This window comes from Pseudorca crassidens, chromosome 8 (assembly GCF_039906515.1).
Source record: "Pseudorca crassidens isolate mPseCra1 chromosome 8, mPseCra1.hap1, whole genome shotgun sequence".
Taxonomy (NCBI): Eukaryota; Metazoa; Chordata; class Mammalia; order Artiodactyla; family Delphinidae; genus Pseudorca; species Pseudorca crassidens.
In genome coordinates this window covers 61,913,525-61,934,834 of record NC_090303.1, presented here as the reverse complement: position 1 = coordinate 61,934,834, position 21,310 = coordinate 61,913,525, and the positions used below count along the sequence as shown (strand labels likewise).

Genomic DNA, 21,310 nt, shown 5'->3' with positions numbered 1-21,310 from the left:
GCAAAGAATAAAATAAATAAAATTTTAAAATAAAAATAAATAAATAGAAGGGCACAGCCCCTCCCCAGGGTTTAGGAAAACAAAAAAAATTTCAGGAGACCACTCTATTAAAACGAAATCTCTCCCATTTTTGAACCACTCACAGTAGATCTGTCCTGCAGAACTCAGCTCCATTCCTCAGCCTCCAGGAAGCCTTCCTTCACTACCTCAGCCTTCCCTGCACACTGTCTTCTCTTCTGATGGCCACTCTTGCCCTTACAGTCACAGGGGTTCCAGTGAAAGGAGATGCAGCCATATGAAACCCAAGGTCACATTGTTGGCCATAAATGCCCAGCTGCCCAGCACTTTCCTGGTCAGACAAATGTCAAAGTGTGGCCACAGCCTAAAAACCCTACCTCAGATCATAAAAGCAGTTCATACTCATTGTAGGGCATTTGGGAGAAATGGAAGGGGTTTTAAAAGCAAATAAACATCAGCCATGATCTCTTTACCCAAAGACTGGGTAACGCCTAGTGTTGACAGAGCTGCCGGTGGGAGGGGAGCTCTTGCCGGAGCTCTGGGGTGCAATCTGGCACCCACTCCGTCACGTTAAGAAAAGGCACAACCGCTGACCTGGCGCTTCCACTCTGTGGTATGTGTCCCGGAGAAAGGCTTGCTGGCATGGGGGCACGAGGGCACAAGCCTGTGAACGTTCACCTAGAGGCAGGGGGAGACAGGACGGTCACACGTGGGCGGTGACACCATGTGGCACCATACGGCAGTCAAAACAGGCAACCAGATGAGCACATGGCAGCAAGGGTGGATGTCTTAAAAGTACCGAGCTGAGAGGAAAAACATCAGAAGCAGGATGAAGCCTACAACCGACAGCATTTATGGAAATGAGAAGTACAGACACACACAATGCTATGCATTTTGCAAGAACACAGAAACACAAGAATTCACATTTAACACATTGGAATGTGTTTGCCTGTGGGAGGAGGGGAATGGGAGTGCAGGTAGAGACAAAAGAGAATACATTTTTTTAATGAATTAAACAAGAGGATCCTTGCACAGACAAGTGATGGGGACGTGACATGAACTGAGACGCGATAAATGCACGTCTGCACCGGGGGTTCAAATAAAGCCTACAGATCCCTCCCCTGCAGAGGCGCACGGTTTCACTCAAACGTGTATCTATTCATTTACAAGTTTATTGGCTCCTCTGGCGTTGGGCTGTGGCCCAGACTCCAGGAAGAGGAACATGAGAAGAACAGACAGGAACCAAGGAAATCAGAGGTGGACCCACAGAGACCTGGGCGAAAAGAGTCAGGGACAGGACAGGGAAGAAAGGCTGGGCAGCAGCTTGGGTGGAGGCGTCAACTGACGGTTCCCAGGGGGCACTGCTCTCACTCCTCTGAAGGGTGGTGGGCCCGGGTAGCTGCCCAAGTTCAGGTGTGGATTCTAGTCACGTGATGTGGCCAGCCTAGCACACAGATGTCAGCACCTTCGCCCTTGAGTGGGAAGGCATCGTCCACTTGGCGTGAGTCCTCCAGGCTGGCAGAAGTTCAGGATCGTGGCCACGCCATCTCCGTGAGATCTCAGTCCTCACCTCCAAGCAAGGACAAGAGGAAGGATGTTAGGAAGGTCCCATTGCCACTTCTTTACTCAACCCCAGTAGGGCTGAGGGTGCAGGGGGAGACCATGCAGGAGAAACAGAGACAGGGATTCCTGGAGCAGGAGAAGCTATGGTTGGCCACAGCCACTGCTAAGTACTACCTCTAGAGGATACTACTTCCTCTTTCCCGTATTTCTGACAGTCCCTTTGGCTCCTTTCTCTTTTAGCACTGCCTTTGTCTGGGCCCAGTTAAAGATATTTCTGGGTGCTTTCTTGAGTTTCTGGCCAAAAAACTACTCTGTCTTCCCCAAAAGCTTAGACCATCCCCAGCTCTGGGGTTCATTCCTGCCCCTGCCCACTGAGCTGAACTGTGGCCACTGGGAACCTGTCCAGGGACATGACCTGAAGAAAGAGAGGCCTCCAAACTCTGTCTGAGGAGGTGCAATTGAGGGGATTAAGAGTAACTGAAGGAAAAGCCACTTGGGAGATGTAGTGGGGGGGGGGGGAGTCTGTATCATCACATCTCCAAGGGGCTGCTGGGGCAAAGGGGGGCTGAGAGGCTGTGACATTTCTGACAGAGCTGAATTTAAGCTGTGACAAAGACAAAAAGGAGACAGATTTCCATTCAACGTAAAGGTGAGCTTCCTGATGATAGAAAGTGTCATTGACAGGTAGTAAGCTCCCTGTCTCCAGAGGCATGTAACTATCTGGTCCCCAAACCTCTTCCTGGGACAGATCCCTTCACAACTCTCTGTGGAATCCCCTTTTCCAGATCCCACCCACCTCGTCCAGGGCTGTTCCTCGCCCCTCTCGGCAACCCCAGGGCCCATGAGCCACTACAATCAGATATTGCAGTCCTGCGTCTGCATCCAGACGCCAGATAAGGCTGCAGAAGACTCAGAAAGGCTAGGGTGGGAGCAAAGAATGTCAGAGGGGAGGGAGCCAATAAGAGACAGCGGTGGCAGAATAGGGGGTGCAATGCTCCACAGCTGGGGTACAGGTACGTACATCCAGGTCTCCAGCAGAACACAGAGCCCACAGCAAATCCTTGGCCACCAGAGGGAGCCCATGACTCTGCCTGTGCACACAGCAACAGGACCTGGTTGTCTGGGGCACTGAGTTAAATTCTCCCACCCCTCCCCATAAAGCAAGTCTGTCCTAAAGGAAAAATGCAAAGTGTCTTCTGGGCGGGATGTTATCATTCACTCCTCTTTACCATCTCTCCATAGTTCTACATGTGCATCGGTACCATCTCTTCTGTCTGTTCATGTGTTTGTCCATCTCTGGTCTGTTCTTTTTGTGCATCTCCCCTCCAGGTGCTCTCTCTCAGAGTCCCTGGCTTTTCTCTCCATCATCCTCCCTGTCTCTGCACTTGAATTTCTTTTCCTAGACTTTGTATGTCTACCTCTGACTTTCTTGGTTCCTCTGTGTCTTGTCCCTGTCTCTCCAGGAGCTGACTTATTCCTTCCCCCACTTTCTGTCGTTCAGTTTTAGAAACACAGAAGTAAAGGATCCTTTTAACCCACCCCTGGATCCCTCTTCTGATCCCTGAAAGGCCTTCTCCACCTCCTGCTGAATGGACAGTAATCTTGGCCCAGCCCAGAGGAGGGATGGATAAAAGATGTGTACAGGAAGTATTCAGGTTAAGCTCGATCCAGAAACTCAGGACAGATTTCCACAAAGGACTGCAGGACTCAGTGTTTGGCCTGATCGGGGATTTACAGGGGTTGGGCAAGAGAGAGGCAGCCTTAGGACTGGTGGGAGGGAAGGCTTAACAAATAAGGATAGCCTGAGTCACATACCTCTTGGTTGAGGAAGCAGTACAGGATGGCAACAATGAAGCCCTGCGGGGCCAAAGAGAAAGGACCCCATCACCTTGGCCTGGCCTCAAGGTGTCTGCAGTCTTCCTACTACCTTTTTCCCCTACTCTCCGCCAGGCTGTGACTTGGACCAAGTGTTTGGGAAAAGGGAAAGTAGACGTATTCATCACTTACCATGTGCCAGGCATATTGTCACATCTAATTGTCATAGCAAGCCTGCCAAGGCTGTACTGTTGGCCCCGTTGGCCTGTTTCTCTGATTCTCTTTATTTCTGCATCCCCTAGTATTAAGCACAGAGCCTGACACATAAGAGGTGCTCAGTAAATGTTGAACAGATTGGATGAATGGATGGGTAGATGGATGGATATGTAGACAGGTGCATGAGTAGTTGAATGAATAGAGAGATGGATGGATGGGAGAAAAACAGACAGATGGATACTTGAATAGATGGATGAGTGGCTGGAAGGAAGAATAACGAGCCTAGTTGCCCTCACCCTACCATGAAATCAATCAAGCCTGTGGGCGGCAGCACCTTCCTCCTGCCCAAGGACTCAGAGGGAAGGAGTGAGTGCTGTGGGGGTCCTCACCTGGAAGGAACCCAGTCCCAGCTCCAGGGGGAGGCGAATGCCCAGGCCAGCACTGTCAGGCAGGAAGTTGAAGATGATGTAGTGAATTCCAAACAGCGGGATGAGGAGAAGGGTTGACTTGGAGAGACGCCTGCAGAAAAAAACAAGCCCAAGGCTGGAATTAGAAAGTCCCATGGGCCCCCTACCTACTTTCACTTCCCACCAGCTTTCCATATCAATTCTACACACCAGCCACCCTGGAGAACTCCCCACATGCACCGTGGGCTTCCTTACTTTGGGCCCCTGGATTTTGCTGTTCCCTCTGCCAAATTCTCTTGTCTCTATTTATTCTAGTCAAGTCTATGTATCTTTCAAAGCCTAGTTCAAAGACACCTCTTCCAGGAAGTCTTCCCAGACTGTACTCCAACCCCACCATCTGTTTAGAAAGGATCTCCTTCCAGAGGCTCCCATAGAAATTGATCCCAACACTCATCAGCCTATTTGGCCTGGCAGCTGGCTGTTTGGAGCCCCATCCTTCCTATACTGTGACCTACTGGAGGGCAGGAACCGTATCTATTCTCTCTGGGGACATAGGGACAAGCACTGGACCAGGATCGTGGGTGCCTAATCGTGCATAAAAGAGAACCATGCTGACTCCTACTCCAGTTATGTCCCCAGAACCCCCGGAAACACACACACACACACACACACACACACACACACACACACACACACATTACCAGTACTGACGCTGGGTGTGGAGGCTGCCCTGAGCTGGCTCCAGTTTCCTCAGCAAGATACGGATAATATTGAGAAAAAGCCCAAAGTTCACCTGCAAATAGAGGTGTAGGAAGGTGGAAGGCAAGGGTCAGGGGTGACCCAAATGGCCTGGGGTGGGACATCTTTGGCGACTAGAAACCTCAAATCCTTGAGAGGCAGGGATGTGCAGGTAGATGGATGTGCAGGTCATTGCTCTAGACCTTGTCGACTGAGACTGGACAGTCCCATAGGGGGCTCAGGGTCCCCCTCCCTTTCCAGTCCCAGGACCAAGGGTGGGAGGTCAGGCCTTGCCATCCTGCCTCCAGCACCTCTCAGGCTCTTCTCTGGCACAAAGCATGTGGCCTTCTCTTTGTACAACTGCAAAACTGACAAAAATGCGTACATTCACCCAGGCCACAAAAACCAGTCTTAGCTGCCCTGTCTTCCACGTGGGAGCAGGTAGGAGTTTCAGCTGCCGCGTCTTCTACTCTCCCAGCCCAGCCTCACTGCAGTGGTAGGTGATCTGCAAGCAGGGCGCCAGACTCATCAAAGCTCTGAACTAGAAGAGGCCTGAGCGCTGGTTTTACCAATGGGCTGCTGAGGTCCAGAGAGGGCCTCACAGAGAATCTGGGGCAGAGCCAGGCTGGAACCCCAGGTGTCCTGACTCCCAGCCTGGAGTCATGTTTCCTGCTGTGTATGGCCGCTCGGTGGACCCAGGGAGGTTGGCTGAAGAAAGCAGAGGACAGTGGCCCCAGGCACTGACCCCAACGGAAAGGACGATGGGTCCTTTGATGATCCACCAGTAGGGGGAGCTGTCGTCCAGGTCCCAGCACCTGGGGAGAGGACAGGCCGGGACTGATGGGGGGGTGGGATGGGGTGGGAAGAGTGCAGCTGCTGGAAAGCCCTTTTCTGTGGCACCCATGCTCCTCCCTCCTCGCTACCTACCAGCCTCTAGGTTCCTCACTTTGGAATTTGAGCCTTCTAGCCTCACCCTACTCCCAACCAGCCTTATCTATGTCCTCTCAGACACTTAGGCACTTTCCAAAGGCGTGCCCTGATGCAAGCTGGTTTCACTCCTTCTCTCCACCTAGGTGGTTGAGTTTCTCAAAACTCAGTCTGTTTGCTGCCTTCTTGTGGCTCCAACACACCCCCTGTTCCAGAAGGCCCCCACTTACAGCCCCCTACCCCCTGAGCCCCGAACCCTGAGATTCTGTGCCCCCTTTGTGCCCAGGCTCAAGCCCCTTTTGTGCGATCCACGACTGCATCTCCCACCCCTCTCCCAAGCCTGGGAGTTCTCCTCGTCTTCCCAGCTTGGAGGACAGCCTCATTGCCTGAGCGTCTAGTCCATGCCCCATGGGGACCCAGTACGGGTGTGATGAAGAGATAGCCCAGACTCACGCAACATCCTCAAAGGCCAGCTTGCAACCCACCCACATGCCGGTGAAGAGCAGGGGAAGCCCTGAGGGGGTACAGAAAAGACACGAGTAAGGGGTCTTCATCCTGTGCCCACCTCCCACCACTACAGCCAGTCACACAGGACACTGTGAAGGCGGGACCAGGAGAGAGCCCGGAGACCGGGAACCTGGCCCTGAACTCCAGCACTTGCTGTAGGACTGTAGGCTGCCCTTCCTCTCCCTGGGCCTTGGGGTCATCATGAGTGAGATGAAGGGACCTTGGTGTGAGCTCCCTGGGCATCCCCGACCCCCCAACACCCACACAGTGCCCAAACCAGCCCTTGGTGCTCACCCCAGCCAGCAAGGACCAGCCACCAGAAGGTTCTCCTTGCGCTGGGTGACGTGGAGGCCAAGAGGCAGGTCAGGTAGACAGCTTCTGCCAGCAGCCAGCTGAAGTTGGTCATGGTGGCGAAATGGGAGGTGGCCACAGAGACCTTGCACAGAACCTGTGGGCCAGGGGCTGCGCACTTCAGAGCCCGGACATCCCGTGGAGCCCCGCCAAGTCTCCCCTACCCCACTCAGGCCCCAAACCTCCAGGTCTCCTCCACCTTGGGCTGCCCCAGAGGGGCGTGTGGTAGGGTAATGTGGTGGTTAAGGGCACAGATTTGGGATCCAGACAGCCTGGGTTCAAATTTACCAGCTGGATAACCTTCCCACACCTTAGTTTTTCATCTCTAAAAGGAAAAACTTCCAGTGCCGGCTCGTGGCCTCATCATAAGGATTAAACGGAAACCCTGTATGCGAATTGCTACTGTTTTTACTCTCACCGCATCCCTCCTGAGCTCAAGTCAATCCCTAGAGCTGAGGATACAGAACACCATTTATTCATGCACTGCTCCGTCCTGCGAACATACGCGCGTGTACCCGTGCATGCATTCATGCATTCACTGCATGACTCTGCTCATCTGTCTCAGAATGGCCCAGGCTTGGCCCCGCCCCCACCATTCAGCTGCTGGGTGACATCGCCAATCATCCCTCATCTACATATGGGACTAAAATGAAAATAGATGTAGGAAGCAAAAGGAGATAACATATGTAAAGCATTTAGCGTAACACCTGTCACATAAGTGCTCGATACAGATACTATTATTATGCCTTTCATTAACGAATGAAGGTCACCTGTTCATTCATGTAGCTGTTCATTTCCAGCACGGTGTCAGAGTACCTGGTGAGTGCTGGGCCACCACACTTAGCCCAACTTCCCTTATTTTCGGTCTCTTCTCATAGCCCACCTCCCTGCCCCCAGGATGACACCCCTGTTTCTTGGACTTGCCCCAGCTTCTCCTGTCCGTGAGAGCGGGTCGTCTCACACTGGGCACGTTCACCGTGGCCTTCCCCACTCCCTCCCTATCATTGCTGCCCGCCCAGCTCCACTCCCTGAAGCCCTCTCCTCTACCTAGTGGTCCCATAAAATCTGGTATAATCTGTCCCCTTAGGCACCCGGGGTGCTCCTCAAGGGAGACACACGGCTCTGCCCAGGCCCTGACATACCCAGGCCCAGCACAGACAGACAGTGCTCGGAGGAAGTGTGAAATGGAAAGGCTGGCTGGAGTGAAATGGGGTCTGGCTTGGGATATGGGATGGGGAATGGAACAGGAATACAGAATGTGGAGTGGAGAGTGGAATAAGGGAAGCGCTGTGGATGGGCACCGTCGTCCAGGAAACAGCCGGAGGATTTAGAACTTGACCGCAAGGAGGGGGAGGAAGGGGGAGAGGTGATTTCCCGCTCTGTCGTTAGCAAAGTGGGAGCCGCAGGGTCAGCCCCCGCTACCCCGACAGGCACATCTGCATCTCTCATCCAACCTCCTCGCCCGCACCCGCACCAGCACCCCGACCCATGGCTGTTACAGTGGAGAAGCTGCAGTGGTCCGTGTCCTCGCCGTGAAAGAGGGTGGCATCCTTCAGGAACACAGCTCCCGCCTTGAGAATAAAGGTGGCGAACAGCTGGGTGTGGATGTAGTTCCTGGGGCAGTGGAGCCTCCTGGAGGGGGCAGGAGGGGAGAGGAACAGGACGCAAGGTGGGAGAGGGGCTTCGCGTGTGCTCAGAGCGGGCTTGGGGAGGCTGAGCGGGGCGCGAGGCGAACTGAACTGGCTTGGGTTGGATTGCCTCAGATTGGATTGCGTTGAACTTGAGGCTTCAGCTATAACCTTGCAGGACGGCTGGGCTCAGTGTAGGTGAGAGGACAGAGAATAGCAGTCAGTCCCTTGCCTTCAGGGAGCTCACGGTGTGGAGGACAGAGGCAGAAAGGACAGGGTCCTGCCCAGGGGGGCCCCCTGATGATCAGAGAGAGGCGGCTCATCCCCAGGAGACAGAGAACAGCACAGGCCAGGCTGGGGGTGGGGTGAGGTGGGGCTTTGAGAGGGCAAAGATCAAAGGGTTGAATTAGCCAAGAAGGGCTTCACAGCAGGGCCAAAGAGGACTCTTGAGCTGAGCTTTGAATGTTAAGGGATATGAGGGCACTGAGAAAAAAGGAGGCAGGCATTCCAAGCAAATAGAATAAGTTCCACACAAGCAGAGGTGTAGAGGTGGGAGCCAGACCTGGAGTGTGAAGGGAGGGGTCTGCGCCTGGGGGAAGGGAAAGGAAAAGTTAGAAATGGCCGATGGCAGATCTGGGAACGTCTTGCATATCCAGGTAAGGGTTCAAGTTTGGTGCTGTGGACGACGCGGAGGGCGTAGGTTCTGGAGCAGGTGGTGAGGATGGCGAACCTGAGGGCAACCAGGATGGTGATGGCCATGAAGAGGGCCACGGCAGAGACGCTGTGGCCCATGGTGTAGACGACCCTCATGGTGGAGAAGTAGGATTTCTGGGGAGGGTGGAGACGGAGGAACGCTCAGCAACTGGGCCTTTGAGGAGAGGGAGGCTTGACAGTCAAACAGGTGACATTTTCAATTCTATCCCGAACCTGCCCGTGTCGGGGCAGGGGCGTCTGTGGGGACCACAGCAAACTCCCTCCGGAACTGAAGCGAAGCTTTTGTTTGCAGCCTGTCGGCTGGTGAGGAAGCAGGGGAGGGGCGGGGGGAGGGGGAGGGGAGCTAGATGCTTAACTCTGGCTGTCGCTGGGGGTAGGGGAGGCTGCCACAGAAACCGCACGTCCCCGGGGAGTGACAACGCTCAGGAGGAAATCGGGCTTGTTTATTGACATCCAGCTTGCTCACTGGCTTGGGAACATGACATCCCCAAATAAAGGGGACAGCCGGGGACAGCTGCAAGGAAAAGCTCTTTCCAAGACCAAGGTTTGGATCCATCTAAGTCAAGCCTGGACTCCGGAGATGGGGACAGAGCGTGCAGCCTTGCGGGGAGGGGGACTCCGGAGACGGGGACGGAGCGTGCAGCCTTGCAGGGAGGGGAGCGATCGGGGACCCAGCTCCCCTGAGGGTTGCAGGCAATCATCGCCCCTCCCAGACTCAGTCTTTTTATCTGAAAAAATGTCAGACTCATGCTTTGCCTTCAGGGCTGGGGGGAAAGAGATATGGGATTATGGCTGTGGAGGCACCTTGCAAAGGCCATGCTCGATTTGGAGGCGTGGGGTGTGCCGGCTAGGTTAGGGGGCACTGACATCACTCCAGGCTTTGGTTTCTCTCGCTTGCCCACAGACTGAGGGCCAGAGAGGGCAAGGAGCTTGCCCAGGACCACTAAGGGCCTTTGTTTCCCAGAACTACTCTCAGCTCCCTGCCCTGGAGGCCTGGGCACAGAGAGCGTATGCCAAGGAGAAAAGAAGACGGTGGCCAGCACATCTCCCTCCCTGTCCTCTGCCTCCCCTCTCCCTCCTAGCTGCATGGTCCACCTGTCTCCCTTGAGCAAGTTAGCACAAGACCCCCTCTCTTCCAGACGCTGCCATCTTCCGGAAATGTGCTGTAATGAATATTCCAACCTGCTGACTGCAATGGGAATGGCGGCCCCTACAGCTGTGCGGTCCACCACCCAATCAAACATCCACGGCGACCCTTCCTCCAAGATGCCAGGAGCCTCTCACCTCTTCAGTTAGCAGCTCCAGGGGCACAGGACAGGCCTCAGGATAGGGCGGGAAGGGCTCAGACCAGCCCGTGACGGTGCAATCCCGCTTCAAGGCCCCGGCCCCTGGGAGGCAACAGAGGCAGGGAAGGAGAGATTTTGTCAGGACAGCTGCTCCTCTCTCCCCAGGAGAGGTCGGGGAGCCGGGGAGTGACCCTGGCAGGGTCTGCACAGACAGCCCATCTCTGCAGCAGAGAGAGAGGAACCTTCTCTCCAGAGGCCTGGGGTCCAGGCCCAGCCTGCTTGGGACATGGTCTAGGAACTTCCTCTCTGGCCTCAGACTCACCTTCTGTTCATTGAAAGAATGGTTTCCTTGAGAAGCAGAGTAGAAAGTTGGGCCTCCAGCGTCCTAAGGGCAGGGGGGAGAAAGGAGGCCCTCTCTGCCCCTGGAGGGACCGTCCACCCCAGACACCCAGGCCAGGGAGGTGAAGCAGGCAACTTCCCAGAGGACATTTACTCAATTCCAGGCCCTGAGTTCAGCACTGCCAAGCCCCGATCATTAACCCCACCCTCCGTGCAATTAGTGCTCTTGTTTTCCCCAGGTCACGGGAGGTCAGAGAGCTGAGGGTCTGGGAGGGTGACTGACTCGCCCAAGGTCACACTGAAAGAGGAGAAGGGGGAAGGCAGTGCTCAATCCAGGTCTGCCTGGCCCCCGAGCCAGGGGTGTGGCCACCACATTCTGCTACCACCAGATGCAACCACGTCACGTCCACGTCCCCCCCTTCCCCCAGCACACCCCCATCGCCCCTCACCTGGCTCTGAGCTGAAGTGAGAGAAGAAAGCCGGGCAGGGGAGGCTCACCCACTCTCCAGAGCCTGCCGTCGGCCAGCACAGCAGCCCATCCCAGGTCCTGGGGCAGCCTAGACAGCGAGATGGGAGCAGAGGAGACCCAGCCCAGGGGACAGGTTTGTCCACCATCCTGAATGGGAGGCTGGAGGAGATCAGGAAATCCGTGACAAGCCACCCCCGCCCTCCCAAGCCACGTACCAAAGGTGGAGTTGGACATCCCCTCTGCCGCTTGCAGACAAGCTCGCTCATCCTCTCTCAGCTGGGTGATGTAGTCACACTCTGGGTGCACGTGGCCCAGTACCTGCAGGAGACAGTGAATGGGATGAGCTGAGCCAGCTGGATGCTTCTTCTGGGTTTGCTGGTCTAACGACCTGAAGACAGAGATAAAGCCTGATTCATTTGCACGGCCGTGCTCTCAAGCACAGGGCCCGACTCATCCAGGTATGCTTAATGAACATTTGGACGAAAGGCAGACAAGCAGGAAGGGAGGGAGGCAGAGAGAGTAGAGATTTGGACGGCTGCTTCCCCTTTTCATTTCATGGAAGTAAGTTCTGAGTCACATTAAACAAAAGTCTTCAGAAGATCTCACAGAGATGGCCAACTCAATAATGCCTCCGTGTAGCAGCCTTTTTTCCTTCTTTGTTTTACTCCCCTGCTCTGTACTCCCACTCCCCGAAGGCAATTCTGCATAAAGTACCTTGGTAGACAGAGTAATGGCCCCCCCAAGTGTCCATGTCCTAATCCCTGAAACCTGTGACTAGGCAACCTTACAAAGAGACTTCGCAGATGTGATTAGTTAATGATCTAGAGATGGAGCGATTATCCTGGATTATCTGGGTGGACCCAATGTCATCACAGGGGTCTTTATAAGAAGGAAGCAGGAGTGTCAGGGTGAGATAAGGAGATATTCTGACAGAAGCAGAGGAGTATGTGTGTGAGTATGTGTGTGTGTGTGTGTGTGTGTGTGTGAGAGAGAGAGAGAGAGAGAGAGAGAGAGAGAGAGATGAAGATGCTACACTGCTGGCTTTGGAGGTGTATGGTCATGAACCAAGGAATGCAGGTGACATCCAGAAACTGGAAAAGGCAAGGAAGCGAGTTCTCCCCTACAGCCTCCAGAAAGCACTATGCAGCCCTACCAACACTTTGGTTTTAAGCCACTGAAAACCATTCTGGACTTCTGACCTCCAGAATTGTAAGAAAATAGATTTGTGCCATTTTAAGTCACTAACTTGGCGGTAATTTGTTATGGCAGCAATAGGAAACTAATGCAACTACCTACACAGATGCCTTTGTCTCAGGCTCTGCTTTCAGAGGTACCCTGACAAAGATATGTGAAAAAAATGGGTAGATTAGTAAGTGAGAGGATAGACGGATACGTGAATGAGTAGATGAATGAGGTGAAAGAGCAGATGAATGTGGATTCATGGATGAATGAATGAACGGGTAACTGTGTGGCCGGCTGGTAGAATGAGTGAACATACGTACAATAGATAGGTGAATAGATAGAGGGATGCGTGAATACATGCATGGATGGGTGGACAGGTGGATGGATGAGGGCATGCACGTGAAGATGGACGGGCAGGTAACGGACAGATACATGGAGGGATAATGGGTTTGTGGTGTGACTCAGTAATCAGGAAGGAGTTTCCCAGAGCCTGGTGCCACCCGGTGACCACAGGGAATGATCCCTGGAAGCTGGTAAAGAAGCTGTTTTTCTGGAAACCCTCTAGCAGCATTTCTGAGCGTGTGCCTCATGATCTAACTGCAGATCACCTGGGACAGAGTCAAGAATATGCAGAGACCGATGGCTGGATCTAGGACTTTGCATTTTAACAAGTTCTCTAGGAAGCTGGGAGTCAAAGGCAGGAATTCTTAACACCCCTCCCTCCCACTGCCCCAGACTGGAGAAAAACTGAAATGGACTGTCCAACAGGGCACAGCCCCAGACAGATACATGTGAGGGAACCCAACTTTATAAGACGTGCTCCTTACACTGTGAACATATCCACAGCCCACATTTGTGTACAACATGCACATCAAGTTCAATCGGTGTAGATTTCTGTCCCCAAGGATTTCACAGGGAGGCGTGGAGTGAGGATGGGAGCTAAAACCCGGTCCTGATAGATCCAATACAAACTGATCAGAGGCAGGACAGGCACTATGGGAGGGTGGCCCTTCTCACAGGGACTGAGAAGGTGGCATTTGAGCCGGACCTGAAACAAAAGGAGCTTTTTTTTTTTAATTGGTGAGGAAAAGAGCACTTGGGACAAAGAATGTGCACAGACAAGGGAGTGGGCAGACGCAGCTGAGCTGAGTGAGGGGAGAGCCCTTCCCATGGCCATCCTCGCACCCACACGCACACACACGTGCACACACGAGCCCCGATGTCCGGCACAGAGTCTGTGTCAGCAGGTGTTTAATTAACGCCCAGTGTCCTTTGACAGAAATCCAGGCACGGCAAAGAGCACAGTGGATGCGAGACAGGGGCTGGGGTCAGAGAGGAGGGACTTCAAACACCAGAGCGGGGACAGTGGACAGCAGGTGACCACATGGAAGGGACCCAAGGACAGGCCAGTGGGCTAGGAGAGGACCTGGAGACCCAGCCCAGTAAGTAGGCTCACCCCTACCGGCCCTGCCCTATGGGGAAGGACACCCCTGTCCTGATCTGCTGACCCTGTTCGCCCAAATCCAGCTTGGGCTCAGCTCTGCCACCTCCTGCTTGGGTCCCTGGGACCTCAGGTTACAGATTCCACCTGCCGCCCAGGCTCTGGATCTCCAACCTGGTGGTGCCTCTTGGCTTCCTCCCCGGGACTCAGGGACCCAGGAGCCATCTCAGAGCAGAGCCCCCGTCTTATCTCCCCCACATGTCCCCAGTAGCAGTCTGATGGTCAGAAGTGGGTAGATGGGGAGAGCAGACTCACCTGATATGGGACTGTGGGCTCCATCTGCCCTTCCCCCCCCTCCACGTCTGCAGCCCATCCCTTCCTGGGATACCTTCTCAGGGCCTGACTAGGGAACCACTGAGGCCAAAAGAACTAGGGTCCCTGGTGGGAAGCCTCCCACCGAAAGGAGAGACAGACAGCCCTCACAGTTCCTAAGGGGAGGAAAATTCAGGGAAGCCCAACTCATGACCCAGATGTGTGGTAACAGGTGGAGACGGTACAGGGTGGGGAACGGTGGACATTTCCAAGACTTACCCAAACCCCGCCCCACTCACTTAGGGCTCGGGGATCATCTGGCCCCTGTACCGGACCCACTCCTCCTGAGGGGAGACTCTGTCACCCTGCGTACCTCGGCCTTGCTGACCGTGGCTACAGCTAAGCTGGGGTCTGTGCAGGATGGAGGCCACACTGGGAAACAATGACTTGGTGCTGGCCCTGACCCTGCCACCAGCAGCTGAATGACCCCCACGGGATCTCAGTCTCCCCTCCTAAAAACAGAGCATTCATTGTAGGGTGCACACAGATGAGAGGCAGGAAGCACCCCTCACCGAAGAGGGGAGGGCGTAGAAGTCTCCCACACTGCACCCCATGCCCAGCCTTTGACAAGTCAGATCTGACTTCATGCACAGCAGCCCTGGGGGGAAGACAAAGTGAGGCTCAGGAAAGGACTTGCACAGATCACACAGCTAGTTTCACGGCTCCAGGATTCAAGCCTAAAGGCCATGCACGAGGGGCAGGAGCAGCACAGTGCCTGGGAGGCGCGGCTCGGGCCCCCGCCCACATATACACACTCACACACAAGCCAGTAGAGCGGGCTCTCAGGAGTCCCTGGGAGCTGCAGCTGCCTCCCCGGGACCTGTGTCTCCCATCCTGGTCCCCACGTCCCTGTCACTTGCATTCACTCCGGGAAAGCATGCTGGGGAAATGTGGCACATTCAGAGAGGGCCCCCTCCTGGCAGCCCGTTCTCCAGCACTCTAGGCCTCCGAGCTGGACAGCTTCTCAGGGCCCCAGGGCGTATCATGCGAGGCAGTGTCCCCCAAATGCCGGAGGGGAGCAGCTGCTCACTTACTACCCAGGGCCTCTCAGTCCCTGGCCACACCCTCTTCAAATGGGGAGCTTGTCGGAGGAGGGGGTGTGGATAAGACTTGGGGTGTGAAGGGGAGGCGGAAGTACTATCTGGGGACAGAGTCTTGTGGCCCCCAGAGGGTGCAGACAGGCCCTGGGGGGAGCAACGGGCAAGCAAATTCCGTTCAGCCCCAGGAAGGACCGTTTGCTTGTCGGAGCTCCCCAGGGATGAGCAGGCTGCCTGGGAAGGGTGGGGGAGGAGAGGAGGGGGCCACGGAGGAGATGAAGAGTTCATCTACCACTGGCTTGGTAGAGAGACGCCTGTGCTGGTGAAGGGTGGACCCCAGTACGGCCCTGTGGCTCCCAGCTCTCGAGCCCAGTGGGAGGGGCAGGAGGGTCTGAGCTGGCTACTCACGGTGGGTAAGGGGCACAGCAAGCAGAGGAGGCAGGCACCCCACACCTTGCTGTCCATGGCAGGGGCGTGGCAGCGGCTCCTCGGTCAGCCTCGGTGAGCCCCGCTCTCCTGCCCACTGTCCCCTGCTCCTGTCGCCGCTGCCAGCACACCGTCTGCCTCCCCTTCCCAGGTGGCTGTTTGCATAGGCAGGAGCCAGCGAAGAGGACAGAACGGCTGAATATTCAGCAGGATTACAGGACACCGTGCCCGTCTCAGCCCCGGCCTTGGGGTGGGACTCCACGTTCCCAGGAGAAACGGGGTGGGCCCCTGCAACCCCCCTCCACTCTGTCTGTAAGTCGGCCCGTGTCTGTCCTGACACCAAGGTCACAGAGAAATGACAGCCACAGGACACCTCTTACCCCAGTAGGTCAGTATTCTTTATCGTTTTCTTCTCTGAGCCCAGCCCTCTGCGGGCCCACCCTGGAGAGACTCAGAGAAGAAGAAGAGGGCCTGGGCCCACCCTCAGGGAGCCCCCAGTTTGGTTGTGATCCCAGCCTCATCCACAGTGCTGGAGGGTGAACTCAGAGCCCTGGGGACCCAGCAGAGGTGGATAGGGTGTCAGTGGAGGCTGCAAAGTAGGAATGAGCTTAGAAAAGGGCTGGGCAATCACGAAGCACCCATATGGGCTGGTCGAGAAGGTGACATATCAGCAAAACCTCATTTCTGTTCCCGGCAAGGATGCCAGCCTGGATGGCGAGGTGAAGTCTGCAGGTGTCCAGGCTCTGGATTTTACAGGGGGGCCTTGTCAATCTCTCCAGAAGTCCTCATGGCAACAGAGAAAAACAGGAAACGTGCAAGAAGATTCATGGAGCTAAGCCATCCTGAATGGGGAAAACCACTGTTATCAGGGGCAGAAACAAGAGGACCTACACAACAGCTCGGATTATTTTCCATATTCATTGCCTGGTTATTTTTATTATCGTTTTAGACTTTAAAATGAGGAATCCCAATTGGCCAGGCTACAGACAGTGTTCTAAACTGCCCTGGATCCTCCACGGCACCGGGGGGATTGGAAAGCACATTTGATCTTCAAGGGCCCTGAATGTGCCAGTACCTGGCAGGTCCCAACATCTGTGTGCAGGTCTGCATTCCCAGAGCTTGACGGGCCAGACACTGTGACACAGACGTGTTTACAGCCTAACTCGAATCATGAATGATGAAGCTCCTTGCCCCTGCCACGTCTGGATTGAGGAATCGTCTTACATCAGCAGGGCTTTATTTTTCCATTGGTGTTCATCACCAACAAAGAAAAATATTTTGAAAAGAAAACATGAAGCGTCCCCAGCCCAGACATTCCTGCCCTTGCACAAGCGTTTTCATGTGCTTGGCCGTGACCTGGGACAGGTCTCACACCACAACTAGCTCGCACATTTGCAGGACGAAGCAGAGCCCCTCTGTTGACAGGCTGAGTGAGGATGCAGTGCCGGAAGCAGAGCACTGACCAGGTGTATCTTTAAGGGAGAGCCAGAGCCTCTGTCCCCTAGCTACAGAGAGACAACAGCCCAAGATCAAATACCGCAGTGATCACTGTTGATAATTATGTCAATTAGTATTACTGAGGGCTAATAATTGATATTAATACTACTAGTAATTATTATCTAAATTAGCGATTCTTTTTTGTAACGAATTTAATTTTTTAACATCTTTATTGGTGTATAATCGCTTAACAATGTTGTGTTAGTTTCTGCTATATAACAAAGTGAATCATCTATACGTATACCTATATCTCCATATCCCCTCCCTCTTGCGTCTTCCTCCCACCCTCCCTATCCCACCCCTCTAGGTGGACACAAAGCACGAAGCTGATCTCCCTGTGCTATGCGGCTGCTTCCCACTAACATCTATTTTACATTTGGTAGTGTGTATATGTCAATGCCACTCTCTCACTTCGTCCCAGCTTACCCTTTCCCCTCCCCGTGTCCTCAAGTCCATTCTCTACACCTGTGTCTTTATTCCTGCCCTGCCCCTAGGTTCATCAGAACCATTTTGTTTTTTTAGATTCCATATATATGTGTTAGCATACGGTATTTGTTTTTCTCGTTCTGACTTACTTCACTCTGTATGACAGTCTCTAGGTCCATCCACCTCACTACAAATAACTCAATTTTGTTTCTTTTTATGGCTGAGTAATTTTCCATTGTATATAAACTAGCAGTTCTTAACAAGAAGCAATTCTGTTGCCTGGGGAATCTTTGGCAATGCCTAGAGTCAGTTTTCAGTGTCACAGCCAGGGGTCAGGGGGTAGGGAGGAGGTGTGACACGGTGCTATTTTTATGTAAGGGATAAAAACCATAAAAACTGGACGTGCTCTTAAACATCCTACCACGCACAGGATGGCCCTCACAACCATCTAAAAAATGATCCAGGCTTCCCTGGTGGCGCAGTGCTTAAGAATCCACCTGCCAATGCAGGGAACACAGGTTCAAGCCCTGGTCCGGGAAGATCCCACATGCCGCAGAGCAACTAAGCCCGTGCGCCACAACTGCTCAGCCTGCACACTAGAGCCCGCATGCCACAACTACTGAGCCTGCCTGATGCAACTACTGAAGCCCGCACACCTAGAGCCTGTGCTCTGCAACGAGAAGCCACCGCAATGAGAAGCCTGTGCACCGCAACGAAGAGTAGCCCCCGCTCGCCGCAACTAGGGAAAGACTGCACACAGCAATGAAGACCCAAAACACAGCCAAAAATAAATAAAATTAAAAAGAAAGAAAGAAAGAAAAAAATAATAAATGATCCACTCCAAAGGTCAATAGGATTAAGGTTGAGAGACCCTGATCTAATCGTTTGTGTTCCCCAAGGTTCCCCCAGGCCCACTGTCCCTTCTGAATGGGCCAGGGTCATTGAACTACCATCTCTATCTCTGTATCTGCTCAGGGTTCAAAATTTGACTCCACCGCTTACCAGCTGTGTGGCCTTGGGCAAGTTATTTAACGTTTCTGAACCTCAGTTTTTCCATCTGAAAAATGAGGACGATACCGTGCTTGTAGGGTTGATGGGATAAGCAGATGAGGAAAGGCATATAAAGTACCTCATACAGCGCCTAACTCATAGAGGACAACATGTTCCAAGATGGACCATCAGCAAAGAAAGTTAGAATCAATCAATTCTTTGTACGGAAAAAATAAGACTATCTCTCTAGCTCACATTTACAAAATATAAATTCTAGAAGGCTTAAAGTCCCAACTGTAAAACAACAAAATAATATTTTTTTCCAAAAACGGAAATTTGTTTTTATAACCTCAGAAGAAAGGAAACTTTCTTATATACAAAATTAAAACCATAAAGAAAAGATTAATAAGTTTGACCACATCAGTATTAAAGAAAACGTATATTCAAGAAAGGACCCCATAGGGCTTCCCTGGTGGCGCAGTGGTTGAGAGTCCGCCTGCCAATGCAGGGGACATGGGTTCGTGCCCCGGTCTGGGAAGATCCCACATGCCGCAGAGCGGCTGGGCCCGTGAGCCATGGCCGCTGAGCCTGCGCGTCCGGAGCCTGTGCTCCGCAAAGGGAGAGGCCACAACAGTGAGAGGCCCGCGTACCGCAAAAAAAAAAAAAAGAGAGAGAAAGGACCCCATAAATAAAACTACAAGCAAACTACAGGCTGAAAGAAATATTTGCAACCAACAATGACAAAGATATAGTATCAAAAATGTATTTTAAAATACCCACAAATCAATGATAAGGAGAAAAATAACCCAACAGAAAAGTGAGCAAAGGATATAAACAGGCAATTCAGAAAATAAGTAAGACAGGACCAATGAACAGATGAAGAAATGCTCAACATCACTAATACTCAAGAAAGTGAAAACGAAAATAATAATGAGTTACTCTTTTTCACTTATCACATTGCCTAAAATTTTATGTCTGATAATATGATGTTTGGAATTATGTGGGGAAATCATACTTTTAAATAGTGCAGATGGGAGTGGACATTGGTATATCCACTTTGAAAAGCAATATAATATAATCTTTTAAATCTATAAATGAACATACCCTATAAAACAGAAGTTCCACTTCTAGATATTTGTTCCAGAGGGCAGTATTATTTATAATGTGTAGTAAAACCCAGAAAACAACACAAATGTCCAATGATAATGGAATAGCTAAATAGAATGTGATATATTCATACAACAGAATACTGTAAAGCATTGAAAGGATAAACTAATTCTATTTGTATCAACATGGAGAGATTTCAAAAATATATACTTGAGGAACTTCTGCTTCCCTACAAGACAGAGTAACAAGAGAATGATTTACTCTCCTTCTACCTTAACAGCAAGAAATTTAAACAAAACATACAAAATATTAGATTTTAATGGGTGAAGGAGGAAAGCACTCATGCTCATCTCCACGGGTACAGAAAAATCATTTGACAAAATCTAATACCCTTTCAAGATAAAAACACTCCATATGCTAAAAACAGAAGGGAGCTTCCCTGGCTTGATAAAGGCCACATATGAAAACCCACAGTGAACATCATATTCAGTAATGAAAGACGGAAAGCTTTTTCCTTAAGATGAGGAACAAGACAGGGTGTCTGCTTTTGTCACTTCTAGCCAACATAGTACTAGAAGTTCTAGCCAGAATACTTAGGCAAGAAAAAGAAATAAAGGGTACCTAAACTGGAAAGGAAAAAATAAAATTACCTCTGTTCACAGATGATACAATTATATGTAGAAAAATCTTACATATTGGTATATATAAAAGTATTTTTTTTAATGTCTGGAAGCTCCCACATCAAAATCCTAAAAATGGAGAAAAGAGGAAAGGGACAGGCTATGGAATGTGAGGAATGGTCACATGGAACAGTCGCTTTAACTCCGATATTCCAGTGTTTAAGAAAAATGTATTTGTGCACTACTTGGAAAATTAAAATTAAAGGTAAAAGATCACAGTAGCTAGCGTTTAATTTTTCCTTGTCACCGGTGGGTATTGTAGATGTCAGGCTGGGATATGTCTGCACCACAAGCAGTTGGGCGTCTTTAAACAGACCATCAAGGTCCTCCCTGAAAGCCCCTCCAACCCACAGCAAAACTCCCAGGGAACCCAGCCACAGTGGCTTTTCAGGCCTGCCTCTGTCTGCTGCCCCCTGGTGGTGATGCTGAGCAACTGCTGCCTCTTCCTGATTCCCGCAGGAGGGGCCGAGCTGGAAAGCGGCCTCAGGTGGCTCCAGGCGTGTCCATAACTGCGGCTGGGGTCTTGTAGCTGGTGGACAGGCCTCAGGGTGCAGCTATTTCTGGATATTTGGCCGGGATCTCCCTTGCCGGGGTGGGCTTCAGACAGAGGGTATTCAGAGCAAGGCCAGAGCGAGCCGTATACCTGGCTGAGTTTTAGCCCCTCTTCCTGTTCCCTGAGTCTGTCCTTTCCTCAAGGGCAGGAAGAGGCTAGCACAGGAGCTGGGGTGCTGGGGCCTCAGAGTGGATCCCTACGGACAGAAGCCCCATCCTTGGCCGTCTGAGGGGGCACCCCACTTAGCTGGGGCTCCGCAGGCATTCTGGCTGCCTGAAGCCATAATCATTCTCACATGTACTCATGACCCAGCTCTGCCTGAGGCCTGGGTCAGGGCTCAATCTCTGTCCAGAGTCACAGGTCAGCCTGTCATCTACCTGGGGTCTCAGTTGGATTGGACCAGGTTTGGGGCTCAGACTGGGGTCAAGGTCAGGGCTCAGTCTCCAGCCAGGGTCAGGGTCAAGATGAGGACCAGGGCCAGGGATACTTATATTCTCTGGGCTCGGAGGGCAAATCAGTTTCTAAGTTTTTTAGGTCAATCGAGTCCCAAAGGGATTTCTCCCCTGAGCAGAAATTACGGCCCCGCAGGAACACCTGCTAAATAGGGGCGGGGCAGGGCGG

General features: G+C 52.5%; 1 protein-coding gene across 1 annotated transcript; it reads right to left on the bottom strand.

Moving 5' to 3' along the window:
- Window positions 1–1,176: 1,176 nt before the first annotated feature.
- GHRHR (growth hormone releasing hormone receptor) lies at window positions 1,177–20,953 on the bottom strand. The gene is made up of 14 exons (XM_067745594.1): window positions 20,890–20,953; window positions 16,114–16,220; window positions 11,194–11,296; window positions 10,959–11,066; window positions 10,169–10,272; window positions 8,901–8,998; window positions 8,042–8,174; window positions 6,486–6,639; window positions 6,138–6,198; window positions 5,503–5,572; window positions 4,721–4,812; window positions 4,002–4,131; window positions 3,397–3,438; window positions 1,177–1,588 (listed from the first exon to the last, which is right to left on the bottom strand). Exons 1-14 carry the CDS (start codon window positions 20,951–20,953, stop codon window positions 1,463–1,465), a joined length of 1,392 nt encoding a protein of 463 aa, XP_067601695.1. The 3' UTR covers window positions 1,177–1,462.
- Between the last annotated feature and the right edge of the window lie 357 nt (window positions 20,954–21,310).

What these genes read in the sequence shown, in the direction of transcription:
- GHRHR (XM_067745594.1), bottom strand. Translation starts at nt 20,953, where the DNA reads ATGCCTGCGGAGCCCCAGCTAAGTGGGGTGCCCCCTCAGACGGCCAAG. An exon ending in ACCACTGCAGCTTCTCCACT is followed by an intron (nt 6,640 to 8,041) that starts GTAACAGCCATG and finishes CCTGGCCCACAG; the next exon opens with GTTCTGTGCAAGGTCTCTGT. An exon ending in GCTGGTCCTTGCTGGCTGGG is followed by an intron (nt 6,199 to 6,485) that starts GTGAGCACCAAG and finishes GTACCCCCTCAG; the next exon opens with GGCTTCCCCTGCTCTTCACC.